The sequence below is a fragment of the Mustelus asterias genome, chromosome 28 (assembly GCF_964213995.1).
Source record: "Mustelus asterias chromosome 28, sMusAst1.hap1.1, whole genome shotgun sequence".
NCBI classification, from domain to species: domain Eukaryota; kingdom Metazoa; phylum Chordata; class Chondrichthyes; order Carcharhiniformes; family Triakidae; genus Mustelus; species Mustelus asterias.
The window spans coordinates 17,603,499-17,626,510 of NC_135828.1; the positions used below are offsets into that span (position 1 = coordinate 17,603,499).

Here is a 23,012-nt window from a genome sequence, read left to right on the forward strand (position 1 = left end):
GAGGAAAGGTTGAGGGAGCTGGGGCTGTTCTCTCTGGGGTGGAGGAGGCTGAGGGGAGACTTAATAGAGGTTTATAAAATGATGAAGGGGATAGATAGAGTGAACGCTCAAAGACTATTTCCTCAGGTGGATGGAGCTATTACAAGGGGGCATAACTATAGGGTTCATGGTGGGAGATATAGGAAGGATATCAGAGGTAGGTTCTTTACGCAGAGAATGGTTGGGGTGTGGAATGGACTGCCTGCAGTGATAGTGGAGTCAGACACTTTAGGAACATTTAAGCGGTTATTGGATAGGCACATGGAGCACACCAGGATGATAGGGAGTGGGATAGCTTGATCTTGGTTTCAGATAAAGCTCGGCACAACATCGTGGGCCGAAGGGCCTGTTCTGTGCTGTACTGTTCTATGTTCTATGTAATCTGGAAGTACAATATTCTACTGCAGAAACACTACAAATATGGTCTTTTGTTATTATATACCAGATAACCATTTTTAAATGACATGGAAAAATAAAATGATCTTTTTGGCCTAAGGAAGTTTGTCTCCAATACTCTGAATCTCCAAGTCTGGCATTCAACTATATTTTCAACACTAACGGACTTCACCAACCTCATTTGCCTGGTAAATTATTATTGCAAACATTCATGATCCAGAGAAACAATTTCCTCTGTGTTCTATACACGGTGAATTTATCAATGTGTTCCTCATCAAAATCACCACTATATGTAATGCACAACAGTAAACTGTAATTGGGAACGTCAGTTTTTGGGGAAAGGAAAACCACGTTATTGACAGCTTAAGAAAGCTTTTTTAAAAATTCATTTGTGGGACATGGGCATCGCTGGCTGGGCCAGCATTTATTGCCCATCCCTAGTTGCCCCTTGAGAAGGTGGTGGTGAGCTGCCTTCTTGAATCGCTGCAGTCCACGTGCTGTGGGTTGATCCACAATGCCGTTAGGGAGGGAATTCCAGGATTTTGACCCAGCGTCTGCGAAGGATCGGTGATACATTTCCAAGTAGTTAAAAAAGCAGTTAAAAATATCTACACGGCCTGTATCATTCAATATTAGTACATCAGTAATATGTGCAATATGTCAGTCGTGTGATTTATTTAGAACATTACTCTGCTTTCCACGATGTGAAGTTCCTTCTTGAATGGTCCCCAAATTGTGTCGCTGCCCGATACTTTTCACCACCAAGGGCCCGCCATTCTGTGGCATTGACTGACTGGAAATGAACTGCTCCAGCCGGCCTTGTGTAGCACAGAGAACTGCTGCTGTTAAAAGTTCCGGCGGATCACCGTCTGAACACAGGGGTCAAGAGGAGAAGAGGAGTGGCAAAAGGAGTGTTGTCTCGGCTAGGGCAGTGAGAAAGATGGAACAACGGCAATGGGGAAATAGGAGGATGGGCATGGATGCAGAAACAAGCTCCGACAGAACAGATGGAGTATAGTTCATGAACACAGTACAACCAGGCCTGAGACATGGACCTGAAGTCTTACTGTGGTATATGCCTGGATGGGTTATATATCTCGATGAGGTACCTTCTTGAACTGTTTCTTTCTAAACAATGTTTTGCAAATGTTTTCTTTCAGGTGCCAACCAATAACTTTTCATTCTTGTACGGTTAGCTGAGGCCAAAAGGTTTCTAGTGCCTTGACATTTTAATTAGTGAAAATAAGAGTTTGCCATTCTTGCATGGCAATATAATTCATAAGAAAATTTCTTTAGTGATTAACCCTTCCAATTTCCAACACAATTTAATTTGTAAGCTTGGACACCGTTAGGATTTTATGAAAGACAAGAGTTGACACATGAACAATGGCAGGTTATTAGAAAGTCTTATATTTTTGCATTCATGGAAGTGACAGGCAAATAATGATTGTTTAGGCGATCTGCTTCCCTCCGTCCCGACTCTAAGGCACCGTGGGTTGTGGAGTAAAATGTCCGGTGAGTGGCTTCACCAGCGAAAAGTACCTGCAAAGGCTAACGGCAATAATAACAATAAGGTTATTCAATCACCGTGTTAATTACAAATATACCGACCTGAACTTCTCATTTGAATGTAAGCCTTAGGGGAGGCAGTGGCGCAATGGAATCATCACTGGACTACTTATCCAGAGACCCAGGGTAATATTCTGGGGACCCGAGTTCGAATCCCACCATGGGAGATAGTGAAATTTGAATTCAACAAAACATTTGGAATTAAAAGTCTAATAATGACCACAAAACCATTGTCGAAAAGACCCATCTGATTTGTCTGAGCCTCTCAGTTGCTGTTCAGTAAAAGAGACACAAGTTCTGCATCTTCATAAACTACTTTTATTTCCCTGATCCAACTCCACATACAATTCCCCACCAACACCCAGTGCCACCTGCAGTCCCTTTATATATCAGTGACTTCTACTGAATAATTGACATCAAATTAGGACTTAATTGGAAGGTCTATTAACCCATTCCTAACATGGTTCACTAATGCCCTTTAGGGAAGGAAATCTGCCGTCCTTACCCGGTCTGGCCTACATGTGACTCCAGATCCACAGCAATGTGGTTGACTCTTAAATGCCCTCAGGGATGGGCAATAAATGCTGGCCCAGCCAGCGCCAGCCAGAGACACCCACATGAACGAATAAAAAAAATAGAAATTGAACTAATAAAAAGTTAAGAGGAGAAAGGCAAAACGCCCACTCTGTGTAGAACATCTGAAGAGCAGGAAAGATTACAAAGAGACAAAGGTTCAATGAACCAGGGTTGAGAAAAGATAAAATTCAAGGTTCCCCCATTCTTGGAAGTGGATTCTTCAGAAGCAGCAAATACCATGCACAGGATTGGAAAATCAATTTGTCAAATCTCACACCCCACTGAGTCAATATGTAAACTCCAGTGCAGTCAGAATGTGGCCAAAAACTAAGTGTACAGACAATAAATTATTAACTCTTGGGATGGATTCATCATTAGTGTCAGCTAGCTGCCTGTAATCAGAGTTATCTACATAATGGCTTAAGAGGCTTTGTTCACATGTGATCCAATAGCACATATGAGCTAATGGTTTAGAGCCCAGAATCTGCCGCTGCTTAACATTTCTGTGGACCTTTGTCTTATACAGTCCATAGGCCAATTTTAAAATCTCTCTATTTCTCAATAAACGCCACAAGATCTTTAATAATTAAAAAAGCAAACTGTTTGAATAAGTTCAAGTGTGACATTAGCCTGTTTTAGACTCCAAAATATCCAATAAAGTAACTTCATTATTTCCAACATATAAAAGTCCATTAAAAGTTAAAGTTAAAGTTTATTTATTAGTCACAAGAAGGCTTGCGTTAACACTGTAATGAAACACCCATTCGCCACACTCCGGCACCTGTTCAGATATGAGGGAGAATTTAGCATGGCCAATGCACCTAACCAGCAGGTCTTTCGAATTGTGGGAGATAGCTGGAGCATAGAACGTAGAAACATAGAACATAGAAACCCTACAATGCAGAAGGAGGCTATTTGGCCCATCAAGTTTGCACTGACCACAATCCCACCCAGCCCCTATCCCCTTAGCCCCAATTATTTATCCTGCTAGTCCCCCTTGCACTAAGGGTCAATTTAGCATAACCAATCAACCTAACCCGCACATCTTTGGACCGTGGGAGGAAACCAGGGGACCCAGAGGAAACCCATGCAGACACGGGGAGAACGTGCAGACAGTCACCCAAGGCCGGAATTGAACCCGGGTCCCTGCCGCTGTGAGGCGGCAGTGCTAACCACTCAATTGAGAAAAATTCGTACAATACCTGTGCCTTTGTAGCTGGAAGTGGGAGAGGTTGTGCAATGATATCTATATCATCTCCTGAGCTCCCAACTGCAGTGTAACTATAAGATCCCCTTATGTGTTGATCACTATACCACTTTGATCGTACAATACTCTTGGGTAGAGGTATCGCTGGGTTTCCTAAATAAAAGAGCTTGTAAGTACTTGGTGCAGTTGTCAGAATATGTGCTTACACATTGCCATAAGATGTCAGAAAGCCTACCTGTGAATCTACGTATGACTTGCATCAAACAATTTTTCACTTCAGAATCAGATAGGCTCTCCATAAAGTTGGCTTCTTCCCCAGCAAGTACAGCTAAAAGCACATGGCCGTGTCTGCAGATCAAACAGAAGAGATATGAAGCCTGGGAATACAATGAATATTCATGTCCCTTCCCTCATCCAAATTAAACCTCATCGTACTTGCTGTAACAACATATTCGACAGTATATAGGTTCTGTTTATTCCAAGAGCTCCTTATTTTCTTAATTTTGCACATTTGTCAATTGCTAATTCGCAGTTTATTAATTTAAGGAAATTAGCTCTCGCTTCTTAACATAGAACAGAAATATTTTCTCAACAATTTAATACATTTTATTGATCCCAATCTATTCAGTTCTATTTCACTATTTAGCCTTCTTGATTGAGGACTACTTACTAAGTACAATTGTACTTAGTAAGTAGTAGTTGCACGGTAGCACAGTGGTTAGCACTGCTGCTTCACAGCTCCAGAGTCCCGGGTTCGATTCCCGGCTCGGGTCACTGTCTGTGTGGAGTTTGTACATTCTCCTCGTGTCTGCGTGGGTTTCCTCCGGGTGCTCCGGTTTCCTCCCACAGTCCAAAGATGTGCGGGTTAGGTTGATTGGCCAGGTTAAAAATTGCCCCTTAGAGTCCTGGGATGTGTAGATTAGCGGGTAAAATATGTGGGGGTAGGGCCTGGGTGGGATTGTGGTCGGTGCAGACTCAATGGGCCGAATGGCCTCCTTCTGCACTGTAGGATTTCTATGTACATTGCTAGAACATAATAAAATCATACCAATGGAAATATCATTATGACTCAAATCACCATAATTAAATGGACCTGATGTACTCTTACATTAGGAAATTAATATTGTTTTAAAGTTTATTTATTGGTGAGACAAGTAGGCTTATATTAACACTGCAATAAAGTTACTGTGAAATTCCCCTAGTCGCCACACTCTGGTGCCTGTTCGGGTACACTGAGGGAGAATTTAGCAATGGCCAATGCACCCTAACCAACACGTCTTTCGGACTGTGGGAGGAAACTGGAGCACCCAGAGGAAACCCACGCAGACACGGGGAGAACGTGCAGACTCCGCACAGACAGTCACCCAATATTGTGCAGTAAAAGGTCCTGAATAGTCTTTGTAAATTAGTGCAATGTCATAGAAAATACATTATTTTACAATAATGTGCACACTATCAGTTTCATTGAGCTCATACGAAAGAAGAGCTTCGTATTTTGAAAGCCAATAATCATTCTGTAGTCAGGTTGTCCGAAAGATAAATACAATTGGCATTCAACTCTAAATAACTGAACCTTAACCATGTGTAACTTGACATCTGAATTTTGCCAATGCCGATCTTTGTATTTACTTATCTTTAATGGGGAAGGGGAAAAGTGTGTTCATTGTTAGAAAGCACATTTCAGATGGCTTGCAGATTTTAATTTTGCACCAACTCAAGCCATGTATCACTCAACTTTAGCCAGTGTTAAAAGACAAAATGTCATCAGGAGCATTTATTTTCCCATCCTTTACTATTGGTTGACAGCGCAGTTCAATCTATACTCCCCGTTCCACTCATCAACTCACAGAAGTTTTCATAGCAGTTGACAGTCAAATAGAAACTCTTCCCCACTGAAGTAACCAACAAAGTTGTGAGTTTAGGTCAACTTTGCCATAAGAGAGATCAGCCCGTTACACCAATGGAAGAGGTAGCTTCTTGAGGATTGGAACATGGAATATAAGGATTTTATATCAGCCAGGAAAGCCAGATAATTCCACACAGATAATGGATAAGACATTTTATTGAATTACTAGGACTTACAGAAGAAAGATGGTTAGAATTTGGTCATGGAGTCATTCAGTGCAGAAAAGGTCTTCGGCCCATCGAGTCTGCACTGACAATAACCACCACCAAAGGTACATGAATCCCATTTTCCTTCACTTGTCTCATTTCTTTGATTGTTATGATATTTCACGTGCTCATCCAAATATTGGTTAGATGGACAAGAAAAGTCATGTGTTGGAGAATGGGAATGGAGTAGGGATCCAGAGATCCGTTCAAGGTTACTGGTGAAAGATGGAAGGGAAGCCTTTTGCTCTGGTTGTCATGCAAGTTTATGGCCTGACCCAAGAAGAGTGAGCAGGACATGTAGGCATTTTATGGTGACATCCTCAGATGTTCTGATCAAGTCAAATCAACTGATGTGCTAATTGTAATGGGCGACTTAAACATAAAAGCTAGTGAAGGAACAACAGGAATGCAATAAGAGCTGGAATTGAGAAATGTAAGAGATACTGATATGAGTTAATCGAGAAATAGATCGGATGGTGGCTAACATCTTCTTTAAGCTGTCAAAAAGAGGACAGTACACTTGTAGATGTGTATAGGAATCAAATAGATTATGTCATGGTGAAATAATGTTTTAGAAACAACATAAAGAACATCCGTATGTATCCTGGCATAGATACAAAGACCAAAGAAAATTACAGCACAGGAACAGGCCCTTCGGCCCTCCAAGCCTGCACTGACCATGCTGCCCGACTTAACTAAAACCCCCTACCCTTCCGGGGACCGTATCCCTCTATTCCCATCCTATTTATGTATTTGTCAAGACGCCCCTTAAAAGTCACTATCGTATCTGCTTCCCCGACAGCGAGTTCCAGGCACCCACCATCCTCTGTGTAAAAAACTTGCCTCATACATCTCCTATAAGCCTTGTCCCACGCACCTGAAATCTATGCCCCCTAGTAATTGACACTTCCATTACAACTAATTGACACTTCCACCCTGGGAAAAGGCTTCTGACTATCCACTCTGTACTCATAGCTAATGCCTTCCATACCAGGCAACATCCTGGTAAATCTTTTCTGTACCTTCTCCAAAACCTCCACACCCTTTTGGTAGTGTGACGACCAGAATTGAGCACTATATTCCAAGTGCGGCCTGACTAAGGTTCTATAAAGCTGCAACATGACTTGCCAATTTTTAAACTTAATGCCCCGGCCGATGAAGGCAAGCATACTGTATGCCTTCTTGACTACCTTCTCCACCTGTGTTGCCGCTTTCAGTAATCTGTGTCCTTGTACACCCAGATCCCTCTGCCTATCAATACTCTTAAGGGTTCAACCATTTACTGTATATTTGTACTAGACCTTCCAAAATGCATTACCTCACATTTGTCCTGATTAAACTCCATCTGACATCTCTCCGCCCAAGCCTCCAACCAATCTATATCCTGCTGTGTCCTCTGATGGTCCTCATCGCTATCCGCAAATCCACCAACCTTTGTGTCGTCCGCACACTTACTAATCAAACCAGTTACACTTTCCTCCAAATCATTTATATATATTACAAACAGCAAAGGTCCCAGCACTGATCCCTGAGGAACACCACTTGTCACAGCCCTCCATTCAGAAACACACCCTTCCACTGCTACCCTCTGTCTTCTATGACTGAGTAAGGAGTCTAACAACACCAGGTTAAAGTCCAACAGGTTTATTTGGTAGCAAACATGACTGAGCCAGTTCTGTATCCATTATAAATATAAATTCAGCTCCTTGCGTTCTTGTGGAAAAAAATTATGATAAAACTGAAAATACAAGAAAAAGCAGTTAGAGTTTGACATGTTGAAGAATGAGATCAGAGAGGCGTTCATTCTTAAGAGTGAGAAACAAGTATATATGTCTCAGGATGAAAGCAAATTACTGTGGATGCTGTAGTTTTTGGTTATATGTGTCTCAGAACTGAGGAAACAGGTCAGAGTTTCACAACAAGAAACGGAGAGCAAATGGGAAAACATGAGAAAGAGAGAATGCGATGATGCAAAGGAAATAGGACCAAAATGGCAGAGAAATAGAGAACAGGAGTGGATGACAGATGACTTACTAGCAATGCTGATAGAAAGAGGAAAGAGCAGAAGTACACCTGAGTATGATGAGTTTGTAAAGAAAATAAAGAATGCATGTCGGCAGGCTGAAGGGAAATGGGGCGACACGGTGGCACAGTGGGTTAGCACTGCTGCCTCACAGCGCCAGGGACCCGGGTTCGATTCCCGGCTTGGGTCACTGTCTGCGCGGAATCTGCACGTTCTTCCCGTGTCTGCATGGGTTTCTTCCCACGGTGTGAGAGATATGCTGGTTAGGGTGCATTGGCCATGGTAAATTCTCCCTCAGTGTACCTGAACAGGCGCCGGAGTGTGGCGACTAGGGGATTTTTACAGTAACTTCATTGCCGTGTTAATGTAAGCCTACTTGTGACATTAATAAACTTTTTTTAAAAATGGCATAATAGGATGTGTGATTAAGTTTTGGAGCTGGAAAAAAATATAGAGTGAGAGTTGTACTCCAGAAGGTGAAATCTTTGACAGATAGTAACAATCAGCAGCATGGGTAACCCTTGTGCCCGAATAACTGGTTGATCACGATGATGACAGCAAAACACTGCTTTAAATCATATTCTTATTTTTGCATTAAAAGTAAAGTAAAGTAAAGTTTATTTATTAGTCCAAGTAGGCTTACATTAACACTACAATGAAGTTATTGTGAAAATCTCCTATTCGCCACACTCCGGCTCCTGTTCGGGTACACTGAGGGAGAATTTATCATGGCCAATGCACCTAAACAGCATGATTTTGGACTGTGGTAGGAAACTGGAGCATTCAAAGGAAACCCGCGCAGGCACGGGGAGAATGTGCAGACTCCACACAGACAGTGACCCAAGCCGGGAATCGAACCTGGGTCCCTGGCGCTGTGAGGCAGCAGTGCTAACCACTGTGCTGGCCCAAAATACACAATGAATACAGTAAAAATATCCCAGCAATATTTCCCAGAGTGTGGGAATGAAATACAGTATTAGATGCACACACATATTTAAATACAACAAGCGCATAATTACCTTTCCACGGGCTGCAGAACAATAAAGCCAAAGATCTTCCTGAACCACTCTTTCTGCAGATCCGGCCGTGCACTGAGCAGTGGAGACTCATCCTCCCACACCAGTCTGATCAGCTGACTTTCGGGATCCCAAAACGGTTCCTCAAATTCAAGGAAGATTTTGTTATTTGTTCCAAAGCCCAGCTTCTGAATGGAATTAATTTTGCTGGCAGGAAGTGGGGGACGAATAAAGGTTCTGTAATGCTCCTTAAGGAAACCTAAAAGAACAAGGCAAATGGTATCACCTTGAAAAGCTGATAATGTCCAAGCTTTTCAAATACAGGCTTAGGGCGGGATCTTAAAATCCCGCCATGGCCAACGGAGATTCTGTTCTGGGAACCTCGCCCGCTCTGATCCCATGGCAGGTGAGGTGGTAGGTTTTCAGCTATGAGGTGTAAAGGAAGCAATTAATTAAAGTTTTTTTTAAAGTTTACTTATTCGTGTCACAAGTAGGCTTACGTTAACACCGCAATGAAGTTCCTGTGAAAATCCCCTAGTCGCCACACTCCGGGCGCCTGTTCGGGTACACTGAGGGAGAATTTAGCACGGCCAAGCCACCTAACCAGCACATCTTTTGGACTGTGGGAGGAAACCAGAGCACCCGGAGGAGAGCCACGCAGACAACGTGCAGACTCGGCACAGACAGTGACCCGAGCCGGGAATCGAACCGGGTCCCTGGCGCAGTGAGGCAACCTTTGGTACACTGCATTAATCAGATGTCAATTCCAACAACCAATCGGCACAGGCCCATGAATAAAATGGGGGGTGACCTTTGAACTGATTCAAAACCTACCCACTTGCTCAGAATTCAAATGGGACCTCCAAGGATGTTAACACTGCCAGGTTCATTCACTCCTCCCAGTTTGGTTTCCTTAATAGGGTTTATTAGAATTCCAAATTCATACAGAAGTATACAGGGTATATGCACTGAGAATGCCACGGACATTGAACTTCTTACTCCAGCCATACCACAGGAACTCTTTCTTAACATCGACTCAATTAATTTTATTTCATGTTAATATTGGAAACAGAGTACTACTACATACAGGATTAACTTGTACCTGCACAGGCAGATCTCCACACACACACACACACACACACCAAACTCCTGTATCAATTTTCTGAACAAGTCGAAAGACTCAAATCATCTCTTACCTAAAGGAACAGTGACTATAACGTGATCCGCTGGTATAGTCTCCCCATCTTCACACTCCACCAGAACGGAATAAGAGTGTTCCTGTGCATCAGAGGCTTTGAAGGATCCGTTCCAATGGATGCATTTGACTGGTTTGTTGTACGATACAACATCCTTTGGCAGGGATTTCATCATTGCATCAATAAGGCTCTTAAATCCACTAAAAGTATATATAAATATCAATTGTGATCGTGATATCAGAGCTAAACGGTCAACTACTTAGATCAACAATTGCCTTTTAGAGTTTATTTTTGAGAATCACTCAATTTGTACTCTCACCAACATTTACAGATGCCCCATAGAAAGCATTCTTTCAGGTTGTATCACAGATTGGTATGGCTCCTGCTCTGTCCAAGACCACAAGAAACTACAAAGGGTCGTGAATGTAGCCCAGTCCATCACACAAACCAGCCTCCCATCCATTGATTCTGTCTACACTTCCCACTGCCTCGGCAAAGCAGCCAGCATAATCAAGGACCCCACGCACCCCGGGCATACTCTCTTCCACCTTCTACTAATGTATGGGGGAGCTATACGATCAATGGCAGAACCATAAAGGGTGAAGCTACGCAGAGGGACCTGGGTGTGCAAGTCCACAGATCCTTGAAGGTGACGTCACAGGTGGAGAAGGTAGTGAATAAGGCACATGGCATGCTTGCCTTGATAGGACGGGGCATAGAGTATAAAAGTTGGGGTCTGATGTTGCGGTTGTATAGAACGTTGGTTCGGCCGCATTTGGAATACTGCGCCCAGTTCTGGTCGCCACACTACCGGAAGGACGTGGAGGCTTTAGAGAGAGTGCAGAGGAGGTTTACCAGGATGTTGCCTGGTATGGAAGGGCTTAGTTATGAGGAGAGATTGGGTAAACTGGGGTTATTCTCACTGGAAAGACGGAGGATGAGGGGTGACCTAATAGAGGTGTATAAAATTATGAAAGGCATAGATAGGGTGAACGCTGGGAAGCTTTTTCCCAAGTCGGTGGTGACGTTCACGAGGGGTCATAGGTTCAAGGTGAGGGGGGGGGAGGTTTAACACGGATATCAGAAGGACGTATTTTACGCAGAGGGTGGTGGGGGCCTGGAATGCGCTGCCGGGCAAGGTGGTGGAGGCGGACACACTGGGAACGTTTAAGACTTATCTCGATAGCTATATGAATGAAGTGGGAATGGAGGGATACAAAAGAATGGTCTAGTTTGGACCAGGGAGCGGCACGGGCTTGGAGGGCCGAAGGGCCTGATCCTGTGCTGTATTGTTCTTTGTTCTTCCGTCGGGAAAAAGATACAAAAGTCTGAGGACACGTACCAACCGATTCAAGAACAGCTTCTTCCCTGCTGTCATCAGACTTGTGAATGGATTTACCTTTCATTAAGTTGGTCTTTCTCTACACCCTAGCTATGACTGTAACAGTACATTCTGCACTCTATCCTTTCCTTCTCTATGAATGGTATGCTTTGTCCGTATAGCATGCAGGAAACAATACTTTTCACTGTATGCTAATACATGTGACAATAATAAATCAAATCAAATCAAGTGCGCAAAATGGTGGCTGTTAGCGACGATGTACCATTTAGGATGTTGTGAGGAAACACACCATTGTGAATTTCAGCATGGACTGAAAGAGTTTGCTGCACAAAATTATCCACTGTTATTTCACAAACAGCATAGAGATTCCCACCGCCACCTTCACACTCTATAGAATCAAGAATCATAGAATCCCAACAGTGCAGAAGGAAACCATTAAACCATCGACTCTGCACCAACCACAATCCCAACCAGCCCCCATCTCCAAATCCCCATGCGTTTACCCTAGCTAATCCCCCTTAACACTGAGGGGCAATTTAGCATGGCCAATCCACCTCACCCGCACATCTTTGGACTGTGGAAGGAAACCGGAGCACCCGGAGGAAACCCATGCAGACACGGGGAGAATGTGCAAACTCCACACAGACAGTGACCCAAGCCGGGAATCGAACCCGAGTCCCTGTGCTGTGAGGCAGCAGTGCTAACCACTGTGCCACCGTGCCGCCCATAAAAAGGTACCACTGTGTTTGGGAGCCTTTGCTCCCTTTTCCCCTATATCCAGCTTTCATTGACATTAGAAGTGCACATTCCACTGGGCAGAATGTGGACTCCCCCCAACATAAGGCGACATGGAGCGTATACGCATGTTATCATCAGCCATGGTGAATATGGGCCCAGTTTACAACTGTAAGACGTAGGGGGATGAGTAGGCCATTCGGCCCATTGTGCGTGCTCCGCCATTCAATGACGTCTTGACTGATCTGATGTGATAATCCTCAACTCAACTCTATAAGACCATAAGCCCTAAGAGCAACTCTCATCAAAGGACAACCCTCTCATCCCAGGGACCAATTTAATGTCCCATGTCTAATGCAAGTCCATCCTCTCTTAAATGAATACTGCAAACAGTATTCCAGATGTGGCCTCACCAAAGCCCTGTGCAACTGTAGCAAGACCTCTTTATTCTTGTCCTCCAAACCCATTGCAATAAAGGCCAACATGTCATTTGCTTTCCTAATTGCACCAACCTGTTAGCTTTCTGTGCTCCTTATACGAAAACACCCAAGTCTCTCTGAACATCAACATTTACAAGTTTCACGTCATTAAAAGAATTCTGCTTTTCTATTCTTACAGCCACAGTGAACCACATATCCCCCACATTTACTCCATCTCCCACCTTGTTGTCCACTCACTTAAGCTATTTATATGTCTTTTTTTGTCCTTCCCACAGTTCACATACCCATGTGACTTTGTAACATCATCAAACTTAGAGAAAGGGACAAATGCCTCTAAATCACAAGGAAAGATTGTAAATAAAGTTTAAAGTTTTTTTAAAGTTGATTTATTCGTGTCACAAGTAGGCTTACATTATGTAATAACCCCACGGAGGTGAAAGTCCCATCACCAAGTTACTTTATTTACACCATACATCTAAATACAGCCAGCTCTCCCGTTGCTCCCTGCAAAATGCAGGCTGGGAGTCTGACAGACCTGCTTTAAATAGGGAGCATGAGGTTCCCTGATTTAACCATCAATGAGGATTCATCAGGTACCTCTTTTTGCGGTTCATACTCTAGCAAGCCAACCTCATTAGCCTGGCTGAAGTCATCACAATTAACACTGCAATGAAATTACTGTGAAAATTCCCTAGTCGCCACACTCCGGCACCTGTTCAGGTACACTGAGGGAGAATTTAGCACAGACAATGCACCTAACCAGCACGTCTTTCGGACTGTGGGAGGAAACCGGAGCACCCGGAGGAAACTCATGCAGACACGGGGAGAACGTGCAGACTCCACACAGACAGTGACCCAAACCGGGAATCAAACACGGGTCCCTAGCGCTGTGAAACAGCAGTGCTAACAGCGGGCGGCACGGTAGCACAGCGGTTAGCACTGCTGCTTCACAGCTCCAAGAACCTGGGTTCGATTCCCGGCTTGGGTCACTGTCTGTGTGGAGTTTGCACATTCTCCTCGTGTCTGCATGGGTTTCCTCTGGGTGCTCCGATTTCCTCCCACAGTCCAAAGATGTGCGGGTTAGGTTGATTGGCCATGCGCCATGCTAAAATTGCCCTTAGTGTCCTGGGATGCGTAGGTTAGAGGGATTAGTGGGTAAATATGTAGGGATATGGGGGTAGGGCCTGGGTGGGATTGTGGTCGGTGCAGACTCGATGGGCCAAATGGCCTCTTTCTGTGCTGTAGGGTTTCTAAGATTCTAACCACTGTGCCATGCTGAGGACTCAGCACTGCTCCCTGCGGATGTGAAACTCTTGATTTTAAAAAGAAAATGTAGTAACAGGGTTTTGCTCTTAACACTTACCCAGGAAAAACGCAGTCAATTCCAGGCAACAGCACATACTCTCCAAAAGGCTGGAGTGCGACAAGATCCAAACTGTCTGTCCCAGAAATGCAACACTCCAGTTTGAATTCTACATTCAGCAGAGCAAGTTTAAGGTTGCACATTTCCTCATCGTCTTTCCATTCTTCTGCACACCGGGCAATTTCAAGCTTCAGAAATTCACCCAAACTGCGGACAGGTTCTGTCTTCGACTGGAAGAACTCCCTGCTTTTCAGACTAAGTGCTGAATACAATTCTTCCACGGGGGCTGCTATCTCTGGCTCTATTCTCCTCCCTGAGCTGCTGTAATAGGTGGACACGTTAGGCGGATGTCCATCTATTTGCAAGGCCTGGTTCTCCTCCGACATTGCTTCTTCATCGAGAAGATCATGTTGGCTGGCCAGCTGAAAAATAGCGTTCTGCTTAGATGGCCCATGGATCCACTGTGCTCCAATCTCCACCAACCCTCTGGCTGCATGAACAATTAAAGAAAAGAACCACACCCATTAAAAGGTCTTGTGAGATGGCGTCAATTCATGAAAGTTTATTCAAATTTATTTAGTCGTGTCACAAGTAAGGCTTACATTAACACTGCAATGAAGTTACTGTGAAAATTCTCTAGTCGCCACACTCCGGCGCCTGTTCGGGTACACTGAGGGAGAATTTAGCACGGCCAAAGCGCCCTCACCAGCACGTCTTTTGGACTGTGGGAGGAAACCGGAGCACCCAGAGGAAACCCACGCAGACACGGGGAGAACGTGCAGACTCCGCATAGACAGTGGCCCAAGCTGGGAATCGAACCCGGGTCCCTGTGAGGCTGCAGTGCTAACCACTATGCCACCCCGATATTCAACAGATGTTAAATTTAACTCCCTCTTGCTAACATATTTTAACAATTAGTTGGTCTTGCATTACAAATACCCTTGCACCAATCCTGCTGTGCTTGGCAACACAATGTTGAGAAGGATTGAAACCAGAAGCCCCCACTCTTATGACACATTAATTGGTGCCCCACACAAACTGCAATGAAAATTCTGGGTTAGAAATATGTATTACACATATCCCGTGTTTGAAGTGCATTTTTTAAAAACATGTTTTCTAAATTAAGGAACTAGGCATGCTAGCTTTGGCCTCCATTTTGGTTTTAGCACCATTCCTGTGAACGCGCCAAGAATTGCGTTGAAGTTGTGTATGTTCAGTTTTTTTTTCAAACATTGTTCCCACAACCCACACTCTACAGCCTCTCCTGACCCCATCGCTCCCACACTGTCCCAAGTCTCCTCTTGCTCCCTCCTTTTTGCCACCTATCTCCCAAACATTTTTTAAATTCATTTTTTTAAAAACAGGTTGTGGGCATCGCTGGCTAAGCCAGCATTTATTGCCCATCCCTAACTGCCCTCCGTTTCAGAGGGAATTTGAGAGTCCACCACATTGCTGTGGGTCTGGAGTCACATGGTCCCTGGGGGACATTAGTGAACCAAATGGGCTTTTACGACAATCAATTCATGGTCATCAATAAGACTTTTAATTCCATATTTTTATTGAATTCAAATTTCACCATCTGCCGTGGTGGGATTCGAACCCAGGTCCCCAGAGCATTACCCCGGGTCTCTGGATTGGTAGTCCAGCGATAATTCCACTGGGCCACTGCCTCCCCAACTCCACACCTCTATGCCAACCCCCTTTACTGGGCAGCACGGTGGCACAGTGGTTAGCACTGCTTCCTCACAGCGCCAGGGACCTGGGTTCGATTCCCAGCTTGGGTCACTGTCTGTGCGCAGTTTGCACGTTCGCCCCCGTGTCTACATGGGTTTCTTTCAGGTGATCCGGTTTCTTCCCACTGTCCGAAAGACGTGGCTAGGTGCATTGGCCGTGCTAAATTCTCCCTCAGTGTACCCAAACAGGTGCCAGAGTGTGGCGACTAGGGGATTTTCACAGTAACTTCATTTCAGTGTTCATGTAAACCTCCTTGTGACACTGATAAATAAACTTTGAACTTTAATTTTAACTTTGTTCACTGCTCCTTGCCACTTTTCTCATCTCCCTTCTGCTCTCCGCTTCCATCTCCTGACTCCCACATTCCACTCGCTTACTGTCCGTCTCAGTGAGCGGGAGGGAGTAGGTGGGAGCAGCAAATGAGAGGGAGCAAGAGGAGTGCAAGCAGGAGAGAGCGGTGACGAAATGAGGGAGTCACTGAGCAGCAGGCAGAAAGCAACAAGCAGAAAGTAAAGAGGAATAGTAGTAAGTAGAAAGAGGGTTTGTGGGCCTGTTAGGTTCAAAGCATACAATAGGTTTTTAAATTAAAAATGACCGGTTAAGGAACATTAGCCACTCTCATTACATACTTGTAGGAGAGTGATTTTTGTTTAGCATGCTGGTTTTCAGCGCGACATTCGGAGTGCGACATGAGGGATAGCTATAATATGAATTGGGGTAATCTTGGGGGTAATCCGGGTAATCTTTGTACCCACCCTAAAGGATTGCTTCATCAGGTGAAGTGCATTCTTCTTCGGAACCTTATTGTGAGAAGTTGTTTGCTTGAAGATGCTACTAAGCTACTTGTAATTAATGTGAAGACACCTGCAACCCTTGCTTATCTAGACAGCAGAGCCCGCAGGCTTGGCAGATGTTGTTGAAGAAGTCTTAAGTTGCTCCAGGGCAACCTGCAGATTTTACATACCAAAGCCTCGCCAAATCAATGGAGGTGGACATAAGTATTTCAGTCAGTGGGTGGGATGTTGATCAAGCATCGTGTTTTGAGTCTTTTTGCAGGTGCACCCACAGTAGCGCAGAGAATATTCTACTGGTGACATATTTTAGGTTCTAAATCATTAGTGTGTTAATGATCCTCATATCAGTGTCATCTGTGGCTCAGTTGGTCGCACTCTCACCTTTGAGTCAGAAGGTTCAAGTCCCACTGACAAAAGTCTAGGCTGCTACTTCTGTGCAGTACTGAGGGAGCGCCAAGGACCCGGGTTCGATTCCCAGCTTGGGTCACTGTACGTGCAGGGTCTGCAGGGGCAATTAGGTGGCAGAGTGGTTAGCATTGCTGTCTCACAGCACCAGGGACCTGGGTTTGATTCCCGGCTTGAGTCACTGTGCGTGCAGTCTGCACGTTCTCCCTGTGTCTGCGTGGGTTTCCTCTGGATGCTCCAGTTTCCTCCCACAGTCCGAAAGACATGCTGGTTAGGTGCATTGGCTATGCTGAATTCTCCCTCCGTGTACCCGAACAGGCACTGGAGTGTGGCAATTAGGGGATTTTCACAGTAACTTCATTGCAGTGTTAATGTAAGCCTACTTGTGACACTAATAAAGAAACTTTAAGCCTTAAAACAACATTAATTTCCTAATGTAGAATGTCGCAGGTCCATTTAATTATGGTGATTTGAGTTATAATGATATTTCCATTGGCATGATTTTATTATGTGCTAGTAATGTACAACTGCACGTAAGTAAATAGTCCTCAATCAAGACGACGAAATAGCAAACAGGGCTGAATAGATGGGAATAAATATCATAGAATCATAGAAACCCTACAGTACAGAAAGAGGCCATTCGGCCCATCGAGTCTGCACCGACCACAATCCCACCCAGGCCCTACGACCATATCCCTACAGATTTACCCACTAATCCCTCTAACCTACGCAGCTCAGGACACTAAGGGCAATTTTTAGCATGGCCAATCAACCTAACTCGCACATCTTTGGAGTGTGGGAGGAAACCGGAGCACCCGGAGGAAACCCACGCAGACACGAGGAGAATGTGCAAACTCCACACAGACAGTGACCCAAGCCAGGACTCGAACCCAGGTCCCTGGAGCTGTGAAGCAGCAGTGCTAACCACTGTGCTACCGTGCCGCCCACTATTATTAAATTGTTGAGAAAATATTTCTGTTCTACGCTAAGAAGCTAGTACTAATTTTGTACCTTTTGGTACTTTATTCCTAATCAAAAAGCCAATTAAGTCCCCACATGAGGGACAAACCAGATCCAAGCTGACAAGGCAAGGATATACATCCTATTTTGGGCTCGATCAAACAAGATCCAAGCTGTGAGGATGAGGCATTACATCCCCTCCCGGGCTTAATCTGAGCTTCACCTTAGCCAAAAGGCCCAGATGGCTTTAAGTAAATTGCATTAGGTGAAGACTCAGTTTTACCTCACTGGCTATCTGAGCGCTTACACTTGATCTTAGCCAAAAGGCCCACAAGTATAGGAATAGGAATGTTGCTGCAATTGTATAGGGCATTGGTGAGGCCACACCTGGAATATTGTGTGCAGTTCTGGTATCCTTATCTGAGGAAGGATGTCCTTGCTATAGAGGGAGTGCAGCAAAGGTTTACCAGGCTGATTCCTGGGATGGCAGATCTGTCATACGAGGAGAGACTAAGTCGGTAAGGATTATATTCACTGGAGTTTAGAAGAGTGAGAGGGGATCTCATAGAAACTTATAAAATTCTAACAGGGTTAGACAGGGTAGATTCAAAAAGAATGTTTCCGATGGTGGGGGGAGTCCAGAACTAGGGGTCATAGTTTGAGGATAAGGGGTAAACCTTTTAGAACTGAGGTGAGGAGAAATTTCTTCACCCAGTGAGTGGTGAATGTATGGAATTCACTACTACAGAATCTAGTTGAGGCTAAAACATTGTGTGATTTCAAGAAGAAATTAGATATAGCTCTTGGCCTCTTTTTAGGTCAAACCGAATAAACAAACTCAAATTAAGTCAGGACAAAGTAAAAGGGGCAGCTCCCCAAAAGGAGGGGGAGCTAAAGGGATCAAGAGATGTGGGGAGGGAGAAAGGCGGGATCAGGATATTGAATTTGATGATCAGCCATGATCATAATGAATGATGGAGCAGGCTCGAAGGGCCAAATGGCCTACTCCTGCTTCTGGTTTCTATGTAAGCTCTAAAGTTTTAGTCACAAGTAGGCTTACATTAACACTGCAATGAAGTTACCGTGAAAATCCCCTGATCACCACACTCTGGCACCTGTTTGGGTACACAGAGAAATTAGCAGTCATATAGGTTTACAGCATGGAACGGGCCCTTCAGCCCGACTCGTCCATGCCATCCAGTTTTTACCACTAAGCAAGTCCCAATTCTCTGCATTTGGCCCATATCCCTCAATACCCATCTTCCTCATGTAACTGTCTAAATGCTTTTTAAAAGCTAAAATTGTACCTGCCACTACTACTACCTCTGGCAGCTTGTTCCACTCACCACCCTCTGTGAAAAAATTGCCCCAGGACCCATTTCTCCCCACAAACCTATGCCCTCTAGTTTTGGGCTCCCCCACCTTTGGGAAAAGATGTTGACTATCTAGCTAATCTGTGCCCCTCATTATTTTATAGACCTCTATAAGATCGCCCCCAAGCCTCCTACACTCCAGAGAAAAAAGTCCCAGTCTATCCAGCCTCTCCTTATAACTCAATCCATCAAGTCCCAGTAGCATCCTAGTAAATCTTTTCTGCACTCTTTCTAGTTTAATAATGATGTGGCGATGCCGGCATTGGACTGGGGTAGGCACAGTAAGAAGTCTCACAACGCCAGGTTAAAGTCCAACAGGTTTATTTGGTAGCACAAGCTTTCAGAGCGCTGCTCCTTCACCTGATCAACAAGACATTAGTAAGGCCACACTTGGAATACTGTGTACAGTTCTGGTCACCCCACTATAGAAAGGATATTATTAAACTAGTCTCACAACACCAGGTTAAAGTCCAACAGGTTTATTTGGTAGCATGAGCTTTTGGAGTGCTGCTTCTTCACCTGATGAAGTGGCGGCGCTCCGAAAGCACAGTATAAGAACATAAGAACTAGGAGCAGGAGTAGGCCATCTGGCCCCTCGAGCCTGCTCCGCCATTCAGTAAGATCATGGCTGATCTTTTTGTGGACTCAGCTCCACTTACCCGCCCGCTCACCATAACCCTGAATTCCTTTACTGTGCAAAAATTTACCTATCCTTGCCTTAAAAACAGGTGGCCTCAACTGCTTCACTGGGAAGGGAATTCCACAAATTCACAACCCTTTGTGTGAAGAAGTTCCTCCTCAACTCAGTCCTAAATCCGCTTCCCCTTATTTTGAGACTATGCCCCCTAGTTCTAGGTTCACCCGCCAGTGGAAACAACTTCCCTGCTTCTATCTTATCTATTCCTTGCATAATCTTATATGTTTCTATAAGATCTGCCCTCATTCTTCTGAATTCCAATGAGTATAGCCCCAGTCTACTCAGTCTCTCCTCATAAGCCAACCCGCTCAACTCCGGAATCAACCTAGTATTCCAAGTGTGACCTTACTAATATCTTGTACAACTTCAACAAGACGTCCCAACTCCTGTATTCAATGTTCTGATCAATGAAACCAATCATGCTGAATGCCTTCTTCACCACTCTGTCCACCTGTGACTCCACTTTCAAGGAGCTATGAACCCATATCCCTAGATCTCTTTGCTCTGTAATTCTCCCCAGCGTCCTACCATTAACTGAGTAAGTCCCACCCCAATTCGATCCACCAAAACACGGCACCTCAACAGTGCACCTAACCAGCATGTCTTTCAGACTGTGGGAGGAAACCGATGCAGACACAGGGAGAACATACAGACTCTACACAGGCAGTGACCCCAGCTGGGAACCGAAGTCCCTGAGGACAAACACTTACTCCCACCCGAGCTCTGAAGCTCAACTGGGCGCCGGCTGACCGCGAGCGTCCTTTTAAAGGCCAATGGCCCCGCCCACCCCATCCAGCTCCCGCCCCCACCCCGTGCCCATTGGCCACAGCGAAGCAGAGTCAGGAGCAGGCCACCTGTCGATTGGTCAGTGCCGCTGTCAGTCAAAGCGCTCGATGCTGGCTCGACCGTTAGCCTTTGAATTCGCCACCTTGCCCCCCTCCCCCGCTCGCGCGCGGTCTTGGCGCCTCACCGAAGCCCTGGCTCCAGATGCGGCCGCCGCTCCGGCCGCTCGCTTCGAGGATTTGTACGCTGCCGAATCCCTGGTGGAGGAGCCTCTGAGCGGCTGCCAGGCCCGCTATCCCGCAGCCCACGATGACAATACGGGAGTCCAGCTCCCGCCTGGAGACCGCTCGGGCCATCTTTTAGTCTCCGATTCTCTCCCCTTTGATTTACTTGCCTTCGACCTCGCTGGCTGGGCTCTCTGATTCTGCGCACTACACCTCCCCTGGGTCCTAGTTTCCCAGACTGTGCTCCAACATTGCACAATGAATAAAAGCGTTTGCACTGATATTACCACCACCTTTCAATGATTCAGCTAATGCCAAAAGACTTTGCAACCAATAATAACACACTATTTTTTAAAAGGCTGCTGTTATTTAAGGAAATGAACAAAGAACGTAGAAAATTACAGCACAGGAACAGGCCCTTCGGCCCTCCAAGCCTGCACCAACCATGCTGCCCGTCTGAACTAAAGCCCCCTACCCTTCTGGGGACCATATCCTTCGATTCCCAATCCTGATCATGTATTTGTCAAGACATCCCTTAAAAGTCACTATCGTATCTGCTTCCACTACCTCCCCTGGAGCCAATTTGCACACAGCAAGATCCCACAAGCTGCAAAATGATATTTAAGATGAAGGCAACATGCTGCAGATGATGGAATCTGAAATAGAAACAGAAAAACATGGCGGCACGTTAGTTAGCACTGCTGCCTCACAGCGCCAGCGACCCGGGTTCAATTCCGGCCTCGGGTGACTGTGTGGAGTTTGCATGTTCTCCCCGTGTCTGCGTGGGTTTCCTCCAGTTTCCTCCCACACTCCGAAGATGTGCGGGTTAGGTTCATTGGCTATGGTAAATTGCCCCTTAGTGTCAGGGGATTGGCAGGGTCAATACGTGGGGTTACGGGATAGGGACTGGGTGGGATTGTTGTCGGTGCAGGCTCAATGGGCTAAATGGCCTCCATCTGCACTATAGTGATTCTACGATTCTATGAAAATCTCAGCAGGTCTGACAGCATCTGTGGAAAGAGAACAGAGCCAATGTTTCAAGTCAGGCGATCTGACGAAGGGTCACCCTGTCTCGAAACATTGGCTCCATTTTCTCTTCACAGATGCTGTCAGACCTGCTGACTTTCTCCAGCATTTTCTGTTTGTGTGTGTGAGCAAGATGATATTGTTGGCTGGTCCAGGAGGAGAAGTCAACTGCTTTTATTCCCGCTAGTGCCATTCGTCCACTCACGAGCAGATGGGGGACCTTGATGTATCTTTGACAAAAGATGGCACCTCTGACAGTGTGGCATTCCTTGGGCTAACGTCTCATCCAAATTGATGGCACCCCAGACAGCACAGCACTCCTTCGGCACTGCAAGGGTTTGTCAGCCTAGATTAGGTAGTCACTTCAACAATAGGCAATAATGCATCCAATGATGGCACTACATAAACATTTTCCTCTTTGACATCCAAAACCTTTGACATTACCCAGAGAATTTCCAACTCTCCCAGGATTATTCTGTAATCTCCAGGAAATAAAGAAAATTCCCCGTTTCTGCATGGGTTTTTTCCGGGTGCTCCGGTTTTTTCCCACAATCCAAAGATGTGTGCGTTAGGTGGATTGGCCTTGTTAAAATTGCTCCGGGATGTGTAGGTTAGAGGGATTAGCGGGGTAAATATTACGGGGATAGGGCCTGGGTGGGATTGTGGTCAGTGCAGATTCGATGGGCTGAATGGCCTCATTCTGACTGTAGGAATTCTATGATTTGATGAAAATCTCCATGTCACTACTGTGGACAAGCCAGGAGAAAATGAATCCAAATGGGTGCGTGTGTTGGTGTGTGATGGATCAATGAATGAGAAACCCATGGTTGTATGTAAGGCAGACTCACACTCGTCCCACGCACTCTGGGGCCGATTCTCTCAGTGCACGGAGCTGAATAAATGATTTAAATCGGAATTTGCATCCATTAGTGGGCCCGGGACTAAAATTTCTGGGCCTGCTAGCATCTCCCCCCACCCTCCGCTCGGAGTGTTTCACTCCAG

General features: G+C 45.2%; 1 protein-coding gene across 1 annotated transcript; it reads right to left on the minus strand.

Moving 5' to 3' along the window:
• Window positions 1-1,059: 1,059 nt before the first annotated feature.
• Window positions 1,060-21,285, minus strand: paox (polyamine oxidase). Its single transcript, XM_078199616.1, has 7 exons — window positions 20,948-21,285; window positions 14,015-14,504; window positions 10,135-10,334; window positions 8,942-9,197; window positions 4,023-4,135; window positions 3,783-3,940; window positions 1,060-1,986 (listed from the first exon to the last, which is right to left on the minus strand). The coding sequence occupies exons 1-7, from the start codon at window positions 21,114-21,116 to the stop codon at window positions 1,843-1,845; spliced, it is 1,530 nt and encodes a 509-aa protein (XP_078055742.1). The 5' UTR covers window positions 21,117-21,285; the 3' UTR covers window positions 1,060-1,842.
• Between the last annotated feature and the right edge of the window lie 1,727 nt (window positions 21,286-23,012).